At 39.8% G+C, this 22,100-nt stretch overlaps 1 protein-coding gene across 1 annotated transcript in view; it reads right to left on the reverse strand.

The window, feature by feature from the left end:
* Nucleotides 1–22,100, reverse strand: part of LOC120544895 (NLR family CARD domain-containing protein 3-like) — a 116,504-nt gene that overhangs the window by 68,661 nt on the left and 25,743 nt on the right. Inside the window, 1 exon segment of the mRNA XM_039778759.1 lies at nucleotides 21,517–21,690. Coding sequence (XP_039634693.1) covers nucleotides 21,517–21,690 — 174 coding nt within the window.

The raw sequence follows: 22,100 nt of genomic DNA on the forward strand, positions 1-22,100 counted from the left end.
AACTGTTTTCACCTTTTTCCAACCAGGGTACAAAGTTAACACTCCATCCACCAGCCAAATGCTGGTAAAATATTTAAGTGGTTGGTAGATTTGCTTTACTCACCAGCCAATCTATTGAGAGTGGTTGGTAAAACTTTAACATTCACTAACCATTTGGCTGGACACAAATGTTAATTTTGTACTTGTACACAATAGGCATTGCTTTCAATGGATATTGAGTAAGCTTTGAGATGTTAGTAACTTTCTTGCACGTCAAAGGCTCTTCAAGATCTAAAAGAGACTAATGACTGATGGAGTCTGATGATGACATTGCACCCACAGGTATTCCACACTAATGAGATACTTCCTTTCTACATTATTTCCTTGCTTTCAAATCCACATTTTATAATAATAATTTAATAAAATATGAATTATTTGTTTTAACAGCATCTTCCAACACCCTAAGGAGGAAGAATGCAAGATGTTGAATCTGACAGTGATGACCCTAAAACCGGTATTTTTACACACTAAATGCTGTCCTTGATATTTCCTTTAGTTCCCTAACTTTAGAAAAACTTGAAATGTACTGATTTATGATGTACAGTGTTTTCTTATATTACCAGGTACCCTCAACATCAAAGAGAGGGAAACAGACTGATAGTGGTGACCCTAAAACATGTATTTAACACACTAAATGTAATCCCTTGCTATTTGTTAGTTACCTACTTTTACAAAAGAGTGTAATTAATGAATTATGTACAAGCATTAGCAATACGTGAAAAGCACTTATTACAAGCAGAAAATGAAACTTTCAAAGTTACCAATGACTCGATAAAAGCGGGCATGTTTTCGGCCTATAGCAAAGGCCTCCCCATCCATCTCCCATGGCTGGGCTGAGTAGGTGGTGGCAATGTCCAGGGTGTGGCAGGTCAGGGAGGACTCAGGAGGGACAGAAGTGAGGAGAATGGGAACCCTGGTGGCTGGCTCCCCTCCAGCCGCTTTGTCGCCATAGAGCTTGAGGGCAAAAACTTCAGGTGGTGGATGAGCCAGGTGATAACACCCTGGCAATAAAGCGTGAGGCATGCCTTTTGCCTGTATGATTCACGTGCGTGGCCTGGCAAAGCCTTGCATCATGAAAGCCTGGGTGCTTAAAGGAACTGTAAGCTTTGCTCTATCTGTAGGCAGACAAAAATAGCGATGGGCTCCTCTTCAGAATTGCTTTGGGGCCTCTTAGAAATGATAAATGCTCAAAAATATACATACTCTATATATGCAAAGCTTGTTTTATGATTCATCAAGATACCGTTTTATTATATTCTATCAATGACGCTTTTTCTTAGTAATGTTACAGATTGTTTATGATCAGCTTCTGACTTTTCAACCCTTTTAAAGCAGCTTCAACTCTTAACACCAGTTACTTCTTATCTGTATTATAAAATTTCTTACAGTGTTTACATTGTTATTGCTTTGACTACAAAATGCATAAGTTAACCCACAAATTTAAATCTTGAACTAAGCACAAAGCTCCACCAAAAGCTAAAACAATGGATCTTTAAATAGATTTTAAAATGCTTACTGTATGTCAGGGGCAAGATAACGTCATGTTCTAAAACCTAACTTATAAAATAAAAGAATTAAAGTGAACATGCGATCATATTGTGAAATTAAAAACCACAAATATATCCCTGCGTTTTGCTTGCATGCACATTTATTGAAGCAGCTGGTTATGCAGGAAATATGTCAAATCAGCCAGTTCTATAAAGTGTTAGGGTTCTTTCATTGTAGTGATCATATGGTAGTACCAGTAAAGGGACTATTTGAACAATATGCCGGGTAGACACGAAAACGGAAAAATGCCCTCACAAGGGAGAGGAAGAGGAGTACTAAGACAATTCTTTCTCTGTCTCCTTTTTTCATAAACCGTACATTCTATAATCACTGCAGTAAAAGAAACAAATCAGCAGGCGCACATATACTTCTCATACATATTGTCTCTGAGTGTCTATCGCGGTATATTACTCCAGCTGATATCACGTTGGCGATAAAAAACGATACATTGTGCAGCCCTGAAGTTTACAGTGTTTATGACGAATCTGTTCAATCGTTCAGAATTATTTTGTACAGAGTTGATTCATAAAAATACAGAATTCAAAACATGACACAAGTCAATGGCATTTCTACAATTTCATGATCACAGCTTTCATCTTTAAAGGACTGGAAGTGGAAGAAGTTTGTTCACGAGGAATCTGTTCAATCATTCTGAATTATTTTATATAAAGTTCATTCATTAGTTCATAACAATAACCTAAAATATTTCTGTAAGTGTTATCCTGTACAGACTCAACTGATCAGCAGTGACAGAAACTGTCAGGAGACTCTCCGTTCTACACAGGACACAGACACTGAGGCACCAGAAGACCAGAACCCAAACCCAGGATAAAGAGGCTGAGTGAATGTGGTGTTGAAGGTGTGGAGGTGGATCAATGAGTCAGAAAAGACTGTGTAGAAGGACAGGTTTTCTTCAAGAAACCTTGATTTTGATTCTGAGAGGGAGGAGAAACTCATTTCCTCATTCATTCAGTCTGTATCAGGCACATTTTATTGCAGTTTTATCTGCATGAATAAAAAAACATATTGGTTTATATTAGGCAGATTATAAAACGTTTTTTTCTCAAACATGTCATGTCCTTTTGTCGACGATCCCATTGATGAAAAAGCTGTATTAATTCACAGAGAGTTTACGTCGGTATTGAGTCCCGACTATAGATGTATTTTAATTTCCACATAACCGATTTGAGAGGTATTTTTTATCACAGTCCATTAGATATGTAGATACCTTATCCGTCCTCATATCACTAACATCAACCATCGTGGACAGGCTTTAACATCCCAGCAGATTCTTTGTATCGCATTACGTTTTTTGCAAACAGCAGTTTTCTTTAGGCTACAACAGTGTAGCGGATCATACTGTAGGCTAATAGTAAAGCCACTGTATGCAGTGCAATCAGAAAAGTGTGACTCGCTCTGAAACGTTTTTGTAGTTGTCCCTGGACAGTAGAGCCATTAAAAAGAAATAAATGATTATACATTATAGTTCTGTTAATGATATGGTGCTGCAGCCTCAGAATGGGATTAGTAGGCCTATAGTTTACTTTTTCGCCCGCAGGATTGCACCTAAATGAAATTATAGGTGTAATACAATTCCAGTTTTCACCAGTAATATTATAAGTTAACTGTGATTAAATATGAAATTAATACACTGTGAATGCGTACACATTGACTCAAGCAGCAAGTTACTCCCACACCAATTCTCTCTCTCTTGCAGCAGCAGCCACTGTCTTGCTTTTTTAACGAAATACATGTTCAAACTCGCTGTTTGTGCGCATGAGTATTTCCGCCGACCCGTTTGTTTGTGGTTGTTACCATGGTGAATCGTAGAATCATGGTTCCATTCATACTGCCTTTTGTGCACGCGCGTAACCCTGAGTGAACATACTCCGAGTTGATTGAACCAACTCAAATCAGCTGTTCTGGAACCGAAAACTCAGAGGGCTAGATTTACTAACACTAGCGCAGTTTGCGCTGCGTCCGTTTATGCGAGTTCGGTAATAGCGCACGCTATGCATCCACATTTTGCGTAGTATTTATCAACCCTGACACCCATCAGGCAATCAGCGTCTTTCTCCGCCCACTAGACCGTAAATTGCGCTGTAGCAAAGCGGTACTGGTGCTATGATATGGCTGAGTGCAGACTGCGATATTCCCACTGCTGATGCTATGACTGTTTGAAAAGATCCTGATGCCAATATTTGTAATGTAGGGAGGAGTTTAACAACTGCTGGAATGGGATGTGAACGCTGAGTGGGAGATTCAATTTCATCTTTGATTTCTTCCAGTAACTCTAATATTGCACGGCTGCTTGATCCGTAACGCTAAATGATGTTGTGTTCACTGACAAAGTGTGATTCTTGTGTTTAAAAATATTTTCAGCTTCGCCTATGTCTTCGTCTTGCTCACATTACTGTTGCCATTTCACCAGCGGCATAAAGGTCTACGAGGAATCTTGATTGCGGCTGGTTTAGACCTGCTTTTAAGAGGCGGAGAATTTCCCCCGCAGAATAGAGGCGCGCTCTTACTGACAGTCTTTGTAAATACCACGGAATATATAATTAGGGGCACTTTGCGCTTATCCTCCCACCTTTTTGGGTGGAACTCCCACTTTCCCCACGACCCTCCCACGAACGCATATTGAAAGCGCAACTTGTCTCTTCTCGCTCATGTGGCAGACAATCTGCGATTTTACCCAAGTGCGCCCTGTTTGTAAATAGCCTCGGGTTTTTATGCAAACAAAAGGATTAGGCGCCGGGAAAGACGAAAGCTTTGATAAATCTAGCCCAGAGTTTCCCATCTTGGGGTAAATCAACTCAGAGTTCAGGGTTAGACTCAGAGTTTGTTAAACCTCCTACCTGGAACGGACCCCTGGACTGATCATTATATCCAAACACACAGTCAACAATGTTTCCTCTGTAACTCACTGATATAACAACCCCTCCTGTCCTCTCGACCTCCCAGTAACAGCAACCAGTCAGACCATCTCTACACAGCAGCTGAGGCCAGTAGTCAAACCTCTCTGGATGATCAAGATATGGCTGATCCTCCTCCACACGTTTCACCTTCCTGTTGTTGTCAGACAGTTTGAGTTTTCTGTTCACTGTGTTTCTGTCGAGTGTGATTTCACAGGAATCTGGCGGAGAGAACGAGACACAACACAGCTGCAGTTATTAACCAATCAGCACTTTGATGATGACATCAGAGGGCAGAATGAGTGATGTCACAGTTTGATGAATGAAACTAAAAACATACTTACACTTCCTCAGACCTGGTGTCAACCATCTGGCTCCAGCAGGCTCCACCCTGAAAGGAGTTCATTGCATTGCATCACTCTTACACACACAGCTTCGTTTTGATCAAATATGACTAATTTAATAGTCATATTTGGGTGTAATCAATTAAAATATTTAATTCAGTTTAATTTCCTTTAAAGTGTCCAATCATAACAGAAGTTATCTCAGGACACTTTCCAGATTACAAGAGGTCTAAGTCAGGTTTTTATTTCATAGTATGTACATCAACTGTCGCCTTCCTAAAGCCGTTTACTGCTCCAGAAAACTGTTGTTCTTATAATAGGCTATTTTGTAATGACGGCGTGTGTTCCTAGCGCGTGCTTTATCATATCATAATGACCAGAGGTCTCATTTATAAAACTGTGCGTAGGATCCTTACTAAAAGTGTACGTACACCCAAAAGCCAAAAATGGCGTACGCCAAAAATCATTCAGATTCATAAAACCGTGCGTATGCACATCTGTAAGCAATGTTCCCTTTATAAATCAGAGATTACCTACAAGTGTGCGTACATGAATCAGCATCCAGTGTAGGGAAACCTGATCTATAGACTACCTACATTAATAGTACCGTCCAAAACAGCAGGCATTACGGCACTCGGGGACAGCTTTGATATACCCGACGCATATGATAAGATTTAACAGAACTATATATTATATACAAACAAGCCTTAGTGATAAAGTTGAAGAGTATACATAATACAGTAGGCTATTTATAAAAAACATGTAGCCGTTTTCCCCCAGAGTAGCGAGTACTTGTATTAGGACCGGGATGGCAAGGTGCTGGCGCGTTTCCCTCTCTACTCGACCTAATTCAGTACATAGATCCAAGAGCACAGCTTTAGGGAATTTAAATCGTCATATTAGCCAGTTATCGTCATGGTCCCTAAAGCCTCTATCTCTCCTGATTCTTCCATTTGGGGTTAGTCCTCCTGCAGTGCCAGCAGTGCCATCATGCAGCATTACGCACAAGGGTCACCGCAGCATTTATATGTTTACAACAATTAGAGTGGTTGTCAACACCTTGCCCAAATCACAGCATCAACTAGTGGTATCCCCCACCTGAGATACAATTTGAAGACAAAAGTCTAATAGGCAAACATACTTTACTTCATGCAGGTTTTGTTATGAACAGTATTAAAGTTCGGACCAATACATTAAGGATAACGATTGCGCGAGAGCTTAATGTCTCTATTTCCAGACTTTGACATTTGATGATATATGCACAGTATTAAAGACAGATATTCATTTGTTTACACTGTGTTCTGCCATTATCTAATGGTAGGGTATTTGATGCTATCCTGTATTCCATGTAGTCGGGCCATCTCCTCCTCCTGCGGTTAGTAGCGGACAATGTGATGGTGAGACAGCGCCAATTAAATATTAAGAACGAATTTCGATTTAATGAGTTGAGTTGGATTTTACAAGGTGTATATGGAACAATTATCACTCAGTACAACCGCAAATAACACTGCTGGATTCATGGTCATTATAACATATGTATGATATGGAGAGAAAAAACACGTGTGAGGCATCAATACTTGAAAATAAAATGAGTAATCGTTGTTCCCACATTTACTTTCTGCAGTCTATCAGTTCACCAACTCACCATCTGCGTCGCCAATTCCCATTGTCTCTAAAATGTGCGTACGCATGGGTCAGAGTTTGCGTGGAGAACCGCACATTCTCCCGTTAATTTATTTTTTTATAAATCATAACCTTTGCGCGGGAAGTGGCGTACGCACATTTTCAGCCCCATTTTGTGCATACGCCACATTTGTAAAGTACAGGTTGTTGTTTTATAGGATAGAGATGTCCGTCTCTACTGTAGTTCCTGATAAACTGATCGATAGGCTAAATGAACGCTGTGTTTTAACAACCTCTGATTGATCACATGAGCCATGCAGCACTGGCAACTGACAGAGAAAAAACATGTGTGAAGCATCAATACTTGAAAAGATTACAAGTAATCGTTATTCCCACATTTACTTTCTGCAGTCTGACATCAGTTCCCCAACTCACCATGTGCGTCGCCAATTCCCATTGTCTCCAAAATATGCATACGCATGGGTCAGACTTTGCGTGGAGGACCGCACATTTTCCCGTCAAGTTTGTTTTTTATAAATCATAACCTTTGCGCGGGAAGTGGCGTACGCACATTTTCAGCCCCATTTTGTGCATACGCCACATTTGTAAAGTACAGGTTGTTGTTTTATAGGATAGAGATGTCCGTCTCTACTGTAGTTCCTGATAAACTGATCGATAGGCTAAATGAACGCTGTGTTTTAACAACCTCTGATTGATCACATGAGCCATGCAGCACTGGCAACTGACATTTGTAAAGTACAGGTTGTTGACAGAGTGTGGCTCTGATATCGATGCCACACTCTGTCAGGTCTGATTCATTGAAGATCAGGTTGCCTTTCTGCAGCTGTTCAAAAGCCAGTTTCCCCAGAGACTCCATCAACTTCGTGCTCTCTGGACTCCAGTGTGGATCTGTCTCAGCTCCTCCATCATACTTTATGTTCTTCACTCTGGACTGAATCACCAGGAAGTGGATGTACATTTCAGCCAGGGTCTAGGGCAGCTCTCCTCCCTCTCTAGTCTTCAACACGTCCTCCAGAACTGTAGCAGTGACCCAGCAGAAGACTGGGATGTAACACATGATGTGGAAGCTTCGTGATTTCTTGATGTGGGAGATGATTCTGTCAGCCTGTTCCTCATCTCTGAATCTCTTCTTGAAGTACTCCTCCTTCTGTGGGTCAGTGAACTCTCTGACCTCAGTCACCATGGCAACACACTCAGGAGGAATCTGATTGGCTGCAGCAGGTCGTGTAGTTATCCAGAGGCGAGCAGAGGGAAGCAGATTCCACCTGATGAGGTTTGTCAGCAGCACACCGACTGAGGTGGTCCTTGTAACATCAGTCAGGATTTTAGTGTTGAGGAAGTCCAGAGCAAGTCAACACTCATCCAGCCCATCAAAGATGAAAACAACCGGGAATTTTTCAAACCTGTAGATTCCTGCTTCTTTGGTTTCACTAAAGAAGAAGTCATCAAGTTCCACCAAGCTGTACTTTCTCTCTTTCAGCACATTCAGCTCTCTGAAGGTGAATGGAAATATGAAGTGGATGTCCTGGTAGGCTTTGTCTTCAGCCCAGTCCAGAGTGAACTTCTGTGTTAAGACTGTGTTTTCCCGATGCCAGCCACTCCCTTTGTCATCACTGTTCTGACTGGTTCATCTCTTCCAGGTGGGGTTTTAAAGATGTCTTCATGTCTGATTGTTGTTTCTGGTCTGTCTGGTTTCCGGGATGCTGTTTCAATCTGTCTGACCTCATGTTAATCATTGACCTCTGCAGTCCCTCCCTTTGTGATGTAAATCTCTGTGAACATCTGATTCAGAAGGGTTGTTCTGCAGGTTGTTTCCTGCTTTAGCAATCCCCTCAAACACACCCTGGAACTTGTTGTTTAGGTGAGATTTTAGTTTACGCTTACAAACTCCAGCAGGACTTCCTGAATGAATACACAACAAAGAAAATCAGTAAGTGATTTATAAAGAAACAGGAACATATTTTTACCCTTCTGTGGAGACATTAGTAAACGTCCCGTTATTCCAGCAAGTTAAATCTTTAGAGAAATCCTCTTACCACTCTGCAGACGGTCAGCAGGCTCCTCCTGCTTCATTCTCCTTAGGAAGTGCATTGTGATATCCAGAAATGCCTCTCTGCTCCTCATCTGTTCTTCATCCTCATCCTCCCTCTGACTTTCTGAGCATTCTGGCTAATCTGGAATCAGATGTTTTCCTTTGAAATTAAAGTGTTGGTGGTACTGACGATCCCACTGTGAATCAAAAGAAAGAACTAAGAAGCAAACAAGGGCTACAACATGGTTGGCCTAAAGGACTCCTGCAGCAGCAGACTGGTATCATGATGCCAGTAGGTCTGCAGCTTCTGTGGTCATGGAAGCAAACATTCGTAAGTATGAGTTTGGGGAGTAAATGGTGAAAAACCTTCTCTTGGCCTTAAAAAGATTTTAGCCAACTATGAGCCGACTCAAGAGGGGGAAGCAGAGCTTAGATGGCCTGTTTGTAGTCAGGGAGAACTGCTGACCTGGACTTAGGATACTGTTGGATTGGGATTCCTTCCTATTGACTTCTAATCTGACATCCAACTGGCAAACCCACAACCTACATTTGGGAAGAATTTTGCGTTTTGACCAATTTGGGTCAGGAGAATTAGGGGAAAAGATCTGGTCATGAACTCACTCACTGAAACTTGGCCTTAAGTGTCCAGACTCAAATGGCAGAAGTCTTCTCAAAGCAAATAATGTCCTGAGCCAGGTAACACAAACAATTACCAAGGGTCACTGGATCTCCAGGGGGTATGTGCAAATGAAGTTACCCTGGAAGGGGCACTCTGAGGCACATACATCCCAACCATCCACCTGGTATTCCCAGTTGGAGAAGATCTACAGTTGAAGACTGGTCTTACTGGATAGCTTTCATATGTAAGAATATAAATATATATGAAGAAGAAAGATACTTAAAATAAATATCTAAATGTCTCTGGATACATACAAGTTATAACATGAATCAGCAATTTTATAATATTAACAGTTTACTTCTTTTCAGCAGAGGTTTGCTATCCTTTAAAGTCAGCGAGGCAATCATTTGATTGGTCACTCTTAAAGGACACACAGCTGGGTTCAGGTTCAGGTTCAGGAGACTCTGGTTTCTGCTGGGTCCTGATAGAAAAACACATTCATTGTGGGTCACGTGTTCAGGTAAAGTCTCCCTGCATAAAATATAATATTAAAATGAATATGTCTGCAGGCTTAATTATTAACAATTAAATGCCAATAATGCTTTACTTTCTGTCCAAAATTGAATAAAAATATCTTTTGAAATCAGAATTCAAAAAAATCAAAACATAATATTTCAAAATGCTGTCTAAACAGAAAGATATTTTGAGTGAGAGAGGAAATTATTTTGCAAAAAAAATTATTGTCATTTCAGTCATCCACTACCATAATTTCTTTCCACAAATTACAATAAAACACTTTATTTGATAGAGACTGACATTACACAAAACAACCCAGATGGGACGTAGTTAGAGCCAATGTGACTCGTTCCAACTTGCTGAATGTTCACAACTCACCTCAGTCTTCTTCTTAACATTTAAACTTCCCTTTCCATTGCAATTCGCTCCTTCTGCCGTTCAAGTCTCTCCATCAATCCTCTTTCCTCCATTTCAAATAGCCTATCCTCCATTTCTATTCACCACTTGAGGTCAGGTCACCTTATTTTTTAAAGTAGCGGTGACTCTACATGGACACACAGCTGGGTTCAGGTTCAGCAGGGTCTGGTCTCTGATGGCTCCTTTTAGAAGGAGAGGAAGACCACTTTTTAATCTCCTGAAACAGAAGCTGCTGGAGAAACTAGAAGCTATCAAGCAGAAAATGAAGTCTGAAGCTCTTCACTGAATGATTTCTACTCTCTGCTCATCCTGCTTTGTCATTCATTATCTTTCTGGAAGAACAGGAACATTGTAAAGACTCCAGGACTAATGTCATTTTTCTGTCCTCTAATGGAGACAAATCGGCATTATGACAATCAATCTCACCTTTCTGTCGTGTGTAGACTGTAAAATAATGACAGGAATACACTTCTCCTCCTCCTCCATACATCACTACAACAGTAACAGAGGTATTTAGGTCACTACATTTCATTGTGAAAGGTTCCAGAGGAAACAGTAGAGTCCTGTTGTGTCTGACTTTACGCTGGTGGAGACAACGGTGTGTTTTCTGACAGCAGGAGAAAGGCTCGGACCCCACCTATCTTCAAACTCATCCTTCATTTAGATCTCAACGACACAGCTGTAAAGTTTTCTGACTGCAGCCTCATCGTTGGGACAGACAGATATATAAACACCTGGCAAAGTATTTAAAACCTCATCTGTAGTAGTTCATGCTACAACACGTAGATGTATCTTCAACACAAGGAATTTTCCACACGTCGAGTTCTAACATGTTTTAAATGTGATGAACAAACTTTATCGTTAAACAGACTCAGTGACGCAGTGGAAGTACTCCGAACTATTAATACTACACGGTGAAAATACTCAGTCCAACGTCCTGCTCTGTTACTAAATGTACTTGATGTAGAAGTAGCAGTGAGAGAGCTGATTCTCTGGAACATTACATCATATTTTACTGCTGATTAATACTTTGTGTGTTAACTGTGGATGTGCAGAGTAACACGCTGTCAGATAAATGGAGGACAATAACAAGTAAAGGCTTTCTTTCTGAGATTAAAGCAAATATTCAGACATGTTACTGCAGTAAAAATACTAATAGCACAGTGTGAAGTTACAGCAGCTGGCTGAGCAGATAACTAACATGGAGAGAAAACAGTCAGACTCTCTGCTCTCTGTTCTCTGGACTTTCACAAAGAAAACCTCAGCAGAGAACTCCACATTACAGACAGCACATTGAGGGCTGGGAGCCACTGCGTTTCATCATTTTCATCAAAATACGACCACATCACATCCATTCTCCATTCACTTCACTAGCTTGCCCCCTCCGCCAGGGTTGAATATTAGGTCTCCTTCCTTACCCACCAGTGCACCCCCCCCCCCTATCTGAAAGAACTATTCACCCCTCTAACTACCACTCGATCCCTCCATTCAACAAATTCAAACCGCCTCCTTCACCCCAGGACTAAGCTCAGCACCATGGGTGATCGGGCCTTCTGCTCTGCCGCTCCTCAGATCTGGAATGCCCTCCCTGACCATCTGAGGACACCTCAAACTATTGAGACTTTTAAAAAAAGGACTAAAAACATTGCATCGTTGCAGTATTTGTATTTTATATTGATATTCTTACCATGCTTTTATGATCTTGACTGTAGCACTTTTAGATTTGCTTCAAATGTAAAGTGCATTACAAGTTAAATATATTATTATTATTATTATTATTATTATTATTATTATTATCATTTAACAGATTAGCCAGAACTAACTGGTTTCTTGCTGAACTGAGGCAGCTTTGTCAGGAGGAGGAAGAGGACAGAAAGAATCCTGGAGAACCAGAAACACTCTGACTAAATAGGTCAGAGGACAAAAGAGGAGCTACACTGAAAAGATACAGAACAAGTTTTCAGCCAACAAGCCTGCGTCAGAGCAGACAGGCCTGCAGGACATTACCTGCCTGATAATAACTGGATGGGATTATCATAGAGTGGGCGTGTCTGTGAAGAGAAGGCTCGGCCAAGAGAACCATTTTCATTCAGATACCTGGAGGTCAGAGGTCAACAGACCCCTTTGAAAATCCCCCACCCTTCCTGAGCTGATTTGAACACCTTTATAGTTTCATTTGTAACATTACATCATGTTGTGAAAGACTTACATACTTGACTGCTCTGATTGGAGGGTTTCTCACGCTGCAGCTCCACCTGGAAGATCTCTGGGACACCGAGACATCTTATTGTGTGTGTCGACTGAAACCTTTGTCTCTGACAGCAAAACAACGATCCCATACAGAGCTTGTATGAGCAAGTAGTCAGAAAACAAGCTGAAAGAATCACCGCAGACTCACTACATCCTCTCTTCCCTGAATATGAACTTCTGCCATCAGGCAGAAGATTCCGTGTGCCAAGATGTAAAACAAACAGACTAAAGTTATCATTTATTCCAACTTCTGTTAAGCTGCTGAACTCCAATAGTACATTTTAGTCCAGCAGAGCAGGGGTGCAGTAAATACCCCAGCTATTTTAGCATTTCGCACTTTAATTATTACAGTTAATTCTCAGGATGTTGTGCTTTCTGTGCTGTCATGTGTGTCCTCTTTGTCTTTTGTGCTTTTGTGTCCTTGTGTCTCAGGACGCTGTGCTGATCTCACTTTTATGTTGATTTTATTTTATTTCACTTTATTTGACTGTATTTAACTTGAGAATGTTTTTATGTTACATATTGTCTGTGTTGTGAAGCAACGGATGTGGCACTGTGCCCAAGACAAATTTCCCCTCGGGGACAATAAAGTGTATTCTATTCTATTCTATTCTATAACAAACCTGTTTCAGCTTCATCAGGAGGAAGAGGAGGAGGAGGAGGAGAAAGAAAGAATCCTGTAGAACCAGAAACACTCAGATCATCACTCAGAGATCAGAGGAGCAGTAACACTTTATAACAACCAACAGTGATAAACAGGAAATTAAACTAAACTTAAAAGTTATTTTAACTGTTAACAAACAACGACATGATGAATTATAATGTTACTGATTATTGGTAATGTTGTCAGTTTTTATTTTAGAGAGAAATACCAAAATAAAGAACAATCAAACTAACCCAAAGTCCCCAGTTTGTTTTCATATCTGAGCTGGTGAGTGACGTCATGGCGCCTTCTGGTGGACATCAGCAGGAACTACAAGCAGAGCGCCACCAAACATATTCACACATTAAATTTAATAATTTTTTTACATGAAGACAGTAAATCTGAAAGATATGAAATTTTTCTATGAATTATCTTCTGGACTCTGATGTGATTTAGTGTGCCGGACATCATCATATATGGGCTTTAAATAAATAATAGAGGTTTATTTTAAAGTATATCAGCGACACTAACAGTTGCCCGGTTGCCCTTGCCAACCAAATTGTGATAATTGCCAACCTAATCATCACCCCTGGTTGATGTGATTTGAGTGGTGAATGGCTTTCCATCTCTGTCTGCACTATTTTTCCCCCAAAAAGGACACAGTAAATAGGTTGGTCAACAGAACTTCAAACCATACTGGACATTTAGCGTTGTGTGGTCTAATGGAACTCCTACCACTGGTCTCATCTCTACATGATGTCATCACTGGTCTCATCTCTACGTGATGTCATCACTGGTCTCATCTGTATATGATGCCATCGCTGACCTCAAGTCGGTCTCATTCACTCCTTTCCTGTGTTCTTCTCCACTTAGACATATCAAACAAACATTATGCAATATATTTTTCATTAGTTGTTCCATATTCATAATATGAAGAAATGAATCTGTTGGTATCAAGTGGCTCCCCCTACACTTCCACCTAATGGTAGACCTACCTGTTGCCTTCCCCCGTCTTTACTCAGCCACCATCCTCACACCGGAATGAAATGAACTTACTGTTAAATATAGCAGCCTAACTTCAATTCTTAAATCAGCCTAGTGATGGCATTGGATAAGACAACTATTATGCAGTATGGTTGTGCTGCTGCTGAAATTACATTCATATTTTCTATTTTAAATATATATATTTTTTAAATATTTATTTATTCATTTATTGTGCATTCTACCTTATATTTACCAGTTGTTATTTTACCTTAACAAAATTGAGATATGTCATGCATGGGATTGGTACCATAGGGTTTAACCAAAATCTAAACGTAGCTATCAGCAACATTGGTTTGCATTAAGTTAGCAAACACTAGCCAGTCTGTTAACATGAATATTTGCAAGCCTCCAAGTTTGGTAGCAAATCTATTCATGATTCCATGGTAAACCCGAGTTATTGTTAGTTATGTTTTCCAGATTATTGTCATCTATTCAACATGCTACCTTATATTTACCAGTTTTCAGCTCAGCAACCTCAGTTTTGCATTCTAAACTAGCCGCTCACCCATTTGGCTGCTACATTCCCAGTGTTAGTAAACGCTAGCTAGTCTGTTAACATGAATATCTGCAAGCCTCCAAACACAGACGTCACACTTTAAATCCTGCCTGTTGCCTTTCACCATCCACTTATTTAACTGCTGTTGCATCCCTTGACATGTCATCTCCTTTTCCCTCTTTCTTTTTCTATTTTTAGCCCCCGACAGCTGTTTTGCTTCATCCATCCTTTTTCCATAGACGACAACTCACTACTCAGTACATGCTTGCTCAGCGCTCACGGTGCCCACCCGCTGCTCCCTCCCCCCTCCTCCCTCTTCTATGTCAACATTCTATGATGGAATCTTATGAGACAGGGCGTTAGTCCTCTACAATGTTATATAATAACATTGAGGAAATGCAGAAATTATTTAGAAACGCACAACAGCAGCTACATTATAGAAAATATATATATAAAAAAATATTTTTTTTTTTTTTTTTTTTTTTTTTTTTTTTTTTTTTTTTTTACCATCGCGTTGGCTCGCGGTGCATTTCATCTTCATCGCCGCTTATCGCACGATACCACACTTTTTGCCACTGGGACCAACATGACCTACATTTTTCTCTAAAGAACACAGATTCACTCTCATGCAGCCAATATCACTAACTTTTTTTGTTCAGGCTTAACATTGTTGACAGTTAAACGGCGATACCGCGCAATGAGGGCCGAGCATAACGTGCTTTATTTTTTTTAATCGCATGCCACCATTTATTAATTTATTTTCACTTCACTCTGCTTCGCGTCGTGCCTAACAGGCTACTATTTTGACCCTTTGCCGCATTTTGCCATACTTCCTCGTAACACATCCTGCTGCTGCAGTCTGCAGGCATGATGGAGAAAGGCAGCAGCAACACAATTCTGAATGTTGCTTTTTATTTTCCAAAACTCCCGGACGGGTCGAAAGCCAGATGCACATTGTGTAAAGCCAAATTAAAATATCACCAAAGCACGTCAAGCTTGAGCTACCAACTACGAGCTAAGCATAGTACAGCTAACATGACTCAGGTTGATGCTTGCAGGCTCAGGCAAAGCACTATTTTGGAGAGTGCTACTTGTCGACTTGTGGATGAAACCAAATCCAAAAAATTACTACAGCTCTTGCGAAATGGGTGGCAACTAACTGCAGAACTGTCAGCATCATAGAACTCTCGGGTCTTAAAGACTACAGTTGGCATGTTATGACCCGTCTTATACATTGCCGTCGAGGGGGACAGTAGTTTCAGGCATACACAGCCTGTACGACACGGAGAAAGCAGCCAAAGTGTAACTGCTGCAAAGGGAGGCATGGTGATCACTGGATGTCAGTTAGTGATCAAAATTATTTAGGAGTTACTGCACACTATATTGACTAAAGATTCACACATTTTTATTTTGTTTACAGTAAATACATGGATATTAAACAAATACAAATCCTAAAATCAAATTCATAAACTTTCTTTGCATTCATTTGATTCCCAGTCAAGATACACTGGTAAGATTTGCTTTCCATTGTTAATATGTACTTAAAAATAGTTCTGAAATGCAAAATAATAGAATTTCCGAATCGTGTGATAAAACATGCAATTAATCGCGATTATTTGCGATTAAAAAAAAAAGTATCATTTGACAACCCTAATGTTCACATGTCAGGATCCCAATAACTATGTACAAATAGGCAGAATTTAAACTTTTTACAAATTTTTGTTCCTTTTTTAAGGTTTTTGTCACATTTTCAGACATTTTTGCTGCTTTTGTTCAATGTTTTTGTTGCTGTTTTTCAGAGTTTTAGTCACTTTTTTGGAATATTTTGACAATTTTGGACTTTTTTTCCAATATTTTAGCCCAAACTCCACAGAGACAGCCTGGTTGGTAACTTAACTTCATCATCATCCACACTTTCTCAGGAAATAAGAAGTGAAGTATAGAAACATTATATTTAACATTACAGAGCCAGAAACTAACCCTGAAGAGACCAAAGACCAACGTGTTGTTAAAGTATCAAACAGCAACTTACAGTTTCTTCAAACAGTCCAAAGAGTTGATGAAGAAGAGGGTCACTCTCCACCTGGAGAGAAATCTCTGACACAGGTGAGCTGTTCCCTGGAATGAGTCACAGCTTCACCTGTCAGGAAGCAGGCAGGAAGGGCTGTAACAGGAGCAGATTTTCACAATAAAATTACATTTGGACTGCTGTCGATGCTCCGTTACAAACTGAAAGATGTAATGACTGTAGACACAAACTACTGATTACACAAGCTGAACATGTTTCCTAAAATATGAAATCCACCCCCCTCTGTCTTCTTTCCTCACCGATACCAACAGTGAAGTCTTCCAAACACACATACACACACACACACATACACATACACACACACACACACAGACTTCTCATTACACAAGCTGAACATGTTTCCTAAAATATGAAATCCACCCCCCTCTGTCTTCTTTCCTCACCGATACCAACAATGAAGTCTCCCCCCCCCCCACACACACACACACACACACACGCACACAAACATATTAATGTGGGAGTGAATCAAATCTCCAACAGACACAATGAAACAGCTTTTCTGTCACATTGATGACATGTTACTGCAGTAAAAGTACTAATAGCACAGAGTTACAGCAGCTGGCTGAGCAGATAACTAACATGGAGAGAAAACAGACAGACTCTCTGCTCCCTGAACTCAACAAAATATGAAAATGAAAAAGTGAAAGACTTACGTACTTGACTGTTCTGATTGGAGGGTTTCTCACGCTGCAGCTCCACCTGGAAGACCTCTGGGACACCGAGACATCTTATCATGTGTAAAAGTTAAACAGAAAGACCACAAACAATCTCGCAGTAACTTTATGCTTTTATTGTGAAAAAATGACAATTCAAAACAAAACGTGACACAAGTCAACGGCATTTCAACGGTGATCAAAGCTTCCATCTTTAAAGGACTGGAAGTGGAAGAAGTTTACTAGGGCTGCACGATATGAGGAAAATATGCGATGTTGTTGAATATCACGATAATGATATTACTTGCAATTAATAAATAGATATTAAAGTGTTCTCAGTTCTGCTGCTTTCAGTATTCTGACAAAATATAACTGCTTGTTGAATTTAAAACTAATGACTTGGAAATAATTTCCAACTTTCTTTTATTGAACAAATTGTACACTGAATTGGATATAAAAGGCATCATAAAAAAAGATTTCTTTTTAAAGTGCCATTTTCTACTGATCTTGTCTTTCAATTAACAAAACATCTCTGAGCAGGGTTTAATTCAAGTCCAAGACCAGGACTAGTCAAGACCAAGTCAAGACCAAGAACAAATCAAAGTATGCAACATTATTTACTTTAAGTATACCTACCCATTTCACTTAAGTCACATAAAAGCTGCAACTTTACACGTTAGATGTTGAGTCTTTATATTCTTGTGTAACAACAACATTCTGGACTGCCAATGGAAAATGGAACAATTAACAAGCAACAAAGGTTTCAGTAAAAAACTGACATGTTCCCATTCTTGAACTGAAAAAAGCATATTGTGCAGGACTCAGACCAGACCAACTAGAATATTTGACGAGTCCAAGACAAGTCTGAGTCAAAATACCAAAGAGTCCAAGACGAGAGAAAAATGACATGAGTCCAGACTCAAGTACTACAGCCTTGTCTCTGAGTGTCTATCATGCTATGAATATTACTCCAGCTGATATGACTTTCGCAATAAAAAATGATACATTGTGCAGCGCTAAAGTTTACAAAGTTAATGACGAATCTGTTCAATCGTTCAGAATTATTTTGTACAGAGTTGATTCGAGAAAAGACAGAATTCAAAACATGACACAAGTCAATGGCATTTCTACAATTTCATGATCACAGCTTCCATCTTTAAAGGACTGGAAGTGGAAGAAGTTTACAATGTTCACAAGGAATCTGTTCAATCATTCTGAATTATTTCATTCAAAGTTCATTCATTAGTTCATCACAATAACCTGAAATATTTCTGTTATCCTCTACAGACTCAACTGATCAGCAGTGAAAAACAGGAGGAGACTCGCCGTCCTACACAGAACACAGAGACACAGAGGAACCAGGAGACCAGACAGTAAACCCAGGGTAAAGAGGTTGAGTGAATTTGGTGTTGAAGGTGTAGAGGTGGATCAGAGAGTCAGAGAAGACTCTGTAGAAGGACAGAGAGCCAGCAGGACAGTCCACATAGACTGCTACTCTATCAGAGACAGAGGAGGAGATGTATGTTGGTATCTTATTGTGCCAAACAGAGTAACCATCATCAGAGCAATCAGCACTTTGATGATAACATCAGAGGGTTGAATGAGTGATGTCACAGTTTGATGAATTAAATTAAAAACACACTTACACTTCCTCAGACCTGGTGTCAACCATCTGACTCCAGCAGGCTCCACCCTGAAAGGAGGAGGGGAGGGGGTCATTTTATATTCATATTTGGGCTGTCAATCAAAAATATTTAATTCTGTTTAATTTCCTTTAAAGTGTCCAATCATAACATAAGTTATCTCAGGACACTTTCCAGATACAGGTCTAAGTCAGGATTTTATTTCAGAGTACACACATCAACCGTCTGCCCTCTAAAGCGTACGTACGCCCAAAGCCAAAAATGTCATACACCAAAAAACATTCAGATTTATAAAACCGTGCAAACGCACATCTGTAAGCAATGTTCCCTTTATAAATCAGAGATTACTTACAAGTGTGCGTACATGAATCAGGCTCTTACCCCACCCTATACATGCCCATTTTTAACCATAAATAGTCAATGCAAAGCACCTTGTGAATGCTGATCAGTATGTTAATGACCCTAGCAGTTGTTCTTTCGTTACGCCGAATCATGATGACTAGCGGAGAAAAAACAAAAACTTCTCAAATGCTGATGAGTTGCTGCAAATTGAATTCTTATATCCAAATAAGCCTTAGTGATAAAGTTGAAGATTATATATAATAAAGTAGGCTATTTATTAAAAAAAAGTAGGCGTTTTCCCCCAGAGTGGCGAGGACCTGTATTTGAATCAGGATGGCACGGTGCCGGCGGGTTGCCCTCTCTACTGGACCCAATTCATAGATCCAAGAGCACAGCTTTAGGGAATTTAAATCGGCATATTAGCCAGTCATCTTCATGGTCCCTAAAGCCTCTTTCTCTCCTGATTCTTCCATTTGGGGTTAGTCCTCCTGCAGTGCCAGCAGTGCCATCATGCAGCATTACGCACGGTGGTCACCGCAGCATTTATATGTTTACAACAATTAGAGTGATTGTTAACACCTTGCCCAAATCACAGCATCAACTAGTGGTATCCCCCACCCCGAGATACAATTTGAAGACAAAAGTCTAATAGGCAAACACACTTTACTTCATGCAGGTTTAGTTATGAACAGTATTAAAGTTCGGACCGATACATTAAGGATAACGATTGTGCGAGAGCTTAATGTCTGTATTTCCAGACTTTGACATTTGATGATACATGCACAGCATTAAAGACTTTATTTGTTTACACTGTTCTGCTGTTATATAATGGTAGGGTATTTGATGCTATCTTGTATTCCATGCACTCGGGCCATCTCCTCCTCCTGCGGTCCATAGCGGACAATGTGACGGTGAGACAGCTCCGATTAAATATTAAGAATGAATTTTGATTTAATGAGTTGAGTTGGATTTTACAAGGTATTTATGGAAAAATAATCACTCAGTACAAGCGCAAATAACACTGCTGGATTTGTGGTCATGATAACGTGTATGATATGGAGAGAAAAAACATGTGTGAGGCATCAATACTTGAAAAGATTACAAGTAATCGTTATTCCCACATTTACTTTCTGCAGTCTGACATCAGTTCCCCAACTCACCATCTGCGTCGCCAATTCCCATTGTCTCCAAAATATGCATACGCATGGGTCAGAGTTTGCGTGGAGGGCCGCACATTTTCCCGTCAAGTTTGTTTTTTATACATCATAACCTTTGCGCGGGAAGTGGCGTATGCACATTTTCAGCCCCATTTTGTGCATACGCCACATTTGTAAAGTACAGGTTGTTGTTTTATAGGATAGAGATGTCCGTCTCTACTGTAGTTCCTGATAAACTGATCGATAGGCTAAATGAACGCTGTGTTTTAACAACCTCTGATTGATCACATGAGCCATGCAGCACTGGCAACTGACATTTTAAAAAGGCAGCTAACTAGTCTGCCGAAAGAGTAGATTAATGCTTCATCCACACACTATTCTCACAGCGTAGAAAGCACATTGCTTTGTGCTAAGCTAGGCTAAACCTGTCCTGGACCTTTCTCTGTCGAGTTGAAACTGATTTGATCCCGGGGAAGAGTGCCTTAAAGGATATTTCTTCAAACCACGGACAGTTCCTTTAACATACAGATATGTGTCCAAACTACATCAATTATTAACAAAAGGGAGTTATCATTTTTGTTCCTGGAGATGTTCTCCTTTAAAACTTTCTATACAAATATCTCCTAGATCAGTGTTTGTACCTGAGAGTGTCCAGTCTCCAGAGAGGATTCTTCAGTCCCGCTGACAGTAGCTTCACTCCTGAGTCTCCTGGATGATTGTAGCTCAGGTCCAGCTCTCTCAGATGGGAGGGGTTGGAGCACAGAGCTAAGACCAGAGAAGAACAGCCTTCCGGTAGAAATCATGGAATTTTCAAAACATAATGACTACTGCACATATAAACACCACACTGCTTGGCTAACTTCATCTGGTTCTAACTACAATATCTACTGAAAGAAATATATTTTTCATGGAAAGATTTCGCTACTATACGTCCTCAAACTTCACTTGACAGTAATTAAAGTCACATGATATTAAAATATAATGTATTTCTGAATCTCAGCCACAGTTCATATTTCATTTTTATGAAGTGATTCTAAAACAGAATAAAATACTCTGGAAACTTTTTGAAAGTTTACAAAGTTTTTTCAATACTGTGTTTTCAAAGATTATTGTTCATGGTCTGACCTGAGAGTCTCCAGTGTGCAGTGTGGACTCTTTAGTCCAACAGAGATCAGCTTCCCTCCTGAATCCTGCAGGTTGTTGTTACTCATGTCCAGCTCTCTTAGACTAGAGGACTGGGAGCTGAGAACTGAGGACAGATCTTCACAGCTTCTCTCTGACAGGTTACAGCCACTCAGTCTGGAGAGACAACAGGAAGCAAACAAGGTATTTATATTTAACTCCTGTTGAAAGATATTTGATGATGAATAAATTAAAAAAAATGTTTTGTTGGAGGGACGGTTATGTAGAAGACAGATAACATTTGTGTTCAAATGTTAAGTCTGGACTTTTGGTGATAGAGAATATAAAATCCATTTTCTAAACACATGTTAAAATTCTCACTATATTATTCTAAACAAGTTGGAAACATGATAACTAATTGTGACTGAATTAGTTAGTTACAAAGACATCCAATATTCAAATTCACATAAAATAAAAAAATGACGTTCTCAATCTAAGCCATAGTTCATACTTCGTGCTTTACGACATATTATAAATAAGAACATTTTTTATAAATCCTGACGTGAAAAGGGCAGTTTAAATTTAAT

This window comes from Perca fluviatilis, chromosome 2 (genome assembly GCF_010015445.1).
Source record: "Perca fluviatilis chromosome 2, GENO_Pfluv_1.0, whole genome shotgun sequence".
Lineage (NCBI taxonomy): Eukaryota > Metazoa > Chordata > Actinopteri > Perciformes > Percidae > Perca > Perca fluviatilis.